Source organism: Leptonychotes weddellii, unplaced genomic scaffold (assembly GCF_054177405.1).
Source record: "Leptonychotes weddellii isolate Sample4059 unplaced genomic scaffold, ASM5417740v2 HiC_scaffold_25142, whole genome shotgun sequence".
In the NCBI taxonomy this organism is placed as follows: Eukaryota; Metazoa; Chordata; class Mammalia; order Carnivora; family Phocidae; genus Leptonychotes; species Leptonychotes weddellii.
The window spans coordinates 1-2,172 of record NW_027842735.1 but is presented as its reverse complement, the minus strand read 5'-3'; the positions used below and the strand labels follow the sequence as shown (position 1 = coordinate 2,172).

The window sequence follows — 2,172 nt, the reverse complement described above, 5'->3', positions numbered from 1 at the left end:
ATCATAAATAACGTTTATTAAAGCAGCTGTGATTTTCTGATGACGCATCTGGGAAGACACATGGACCCAGGCCCCCCACCCCAAGCTACAAAAGGGTGCCCCTTTGTCCCCCTACCCATCAGGGCTGACCCAGGTCAGCCTTTTGAGGCCACTGTGAGTGAATGTGGGAAGCCTGAGGACGTACCTCATGAAAGTCCATGGCCAAGTGCTCTGATGGGACCTGCAGGATCCAGGCATGGGTGCCTTGAAGGGTGGTCAACTTCTGTTGCAGGCTCTCCAGCCCAGGGCAGCCTGCCAGGAAGGAGAGAGGTCCTGGGAATAGCAGAAAACTGGCACCAGCAAGGAGCTGGGAGTGGGATTCCCACCAGGACCTCAGGATGGCCTCCCAGTGGGCAGATTTCTCCTCATGCTACAGATGGGAAACTGAGGATCAGAGAAGTTAAGTGATAACACAAAGCAGATAGTCTCTGTCGACAATGTGGGGGGCCCAAAGCCACAAGTCCCCCCAAAGAGCCATCCTCCCTACTGCGGGGGGGGGGGGTCAGGTGGGGAGAGCGAGTCTGCAGGTTGCCCCAAGAATCCCCTCAGGGCCTCGCCGGACCCTTGGCCTGCTGCTCTCCCGGCAAAGGCCGGCAGGGGGCGGCATTACCGTTCACTTCCTCGCCCTGCTCTGGCCTCCGCTTCGGGAACCGAGCGCCCGCCGCCCGCGATCCTGGGGAGACGCCGCGTTAGGGGGTCGCCTCCGCCGCGCAATTGGTGGTGGGGGGTGCTGGGGCTGGAGTGTGAAGGCGCGAGGTACCTGGGTGCAGCCGCTGCTCGCGGGCGGGGTGTCTGGGAAGCTCCAGGAGCGACAGAGCGGGGCGAGCCGGGGCCGGGGCCCGGCGCCGCATCCCTGGGCTCGGGCCGAGCAGCTCCTGGGCGCCCCGCAGCAGGCCCAGCAGGGTGTGCGCCAGCGAGCGCAGCTCTGCGGACGGGACAAGGGTCCGAGCGGCGGTCAGACGTGGGCCAGGCCCCCGGTCCCCGGCCCAGCCCTGGGAACTGGACTGACCGCATCGCCTCCGGCGCTGCAGGCACTGCTGGTGCGCCAGCCGCGCACAGGCGGCCGCGGGCCCGGGGCACAGGCGGGCGTAGAAGGCGCAGGGCGGGGCGGCTAGCGGCTCCCCGGGCGGGTCCCAGGCCAGCAGCTCCCTGCAACTGGGCTCTCGGCTGGAGGGGGTTGCTGCAGGCGGCAGCGGCGGCCAGCTCAGCCCCGGCTTTGGGCCCTAGCCCCCGCAGCCTTCCCCCGAAGGGAGGCAGGCTTCCCCGACGCAGTAAGGGGTTGGGGGCGGGCGGGGTGAGGACAGGCTCGTCCCAAGGGCTGTGAGCAGGACACTCCGGGGAGAGGTGAATAGGAACAGGGCGCTCACCGCTCATCTGCTCCTGGAGCCAGTCTTTGAACACGGCCACACGAGTGTAGACCCCGGGCTTCCCTGGCTCTCCGCATCCGTCCCCCCAGGAGGTGACTCCGTACAGGACCTCCCTGGGGTGGGGGCCAGGCTCAGAACAGGTCAGGGGGCCTCCAGAGTCACCCTGCGGGACCCGAGCCAAAAGAGAGGGTACTACATTGACCTGCCCTCTCATTTGCCAGCCTGGCACTTGGCAGGGTAAGGCAGCTCTGAGTTCTCCTGGGGGTGCCACTTTTTTTTTTTTTTTTAAGATTTTATTTATTTGACAGAGAGAGACAGCGAGAGCAGGAACACAAGCAGGGAGAGAGGAAGAAGCAGGCTTCCCGCCGAGCAGGGAGCCTGATGCAGGGCCCGATGCCAGGGCCCTGAGATCATGACCTGAGCTGAAGGCAGACGCTTCACGACTGAGCCACCCAGGCACCCTGGGGTACCACTCTTGTACCCATTTTAGCAATGGGGACACAGAAGCTCAGACAAGTTGAGTGACAGCCGGACTGTGGAAGGAAGGAAGGAAGGAAGGAAGGAAGGAAGGAAGGAAGGAAGTTAGTTGTCCTGTCCCTGGGGAGCAGCCCACCCAGGACCCTAAATCAATCAGCGCTCATACCTGGCAGGAGTCGATGCCCCCGGCCAGGTAGCCGGCACAGAGCATGCTGCTGGGGTGCAGCTCGGGCCCCAGGGCCCTTTTGCAGGTGTCAGCGCTGAGCAGGGGCACTCGGGCCTCTCTCAC

General features: G+C 64.4%; 1 protein-coding gene across 1 annotated transcript; it reads right to left on the bottom strand.

Annotated features, from left to right (window-relative positions):
• Nucleotides 1-184: 184 nt before the first annotated feature.
• LOC145718914 (serine protease 56-like) lies at nt 185-1,662 on the bottom strand (the record flags this gene model as incomplete). Its single annotated transcript, XM_081810420.1, has 4 exons — nt 1,407-1,662; nt 800-1,219; nt 650-712; nt 185-291 (listed from the first exon to the last, which is right to left on the bottom strand). Coding segments are annotated over exons 1-4 (804 nt in total), but the record flags the coding sequence as incomplete, so codon positions are not given.
• Between the last annotated feature and the right edge of the window lie 510 nt (nt 1,663-2,172).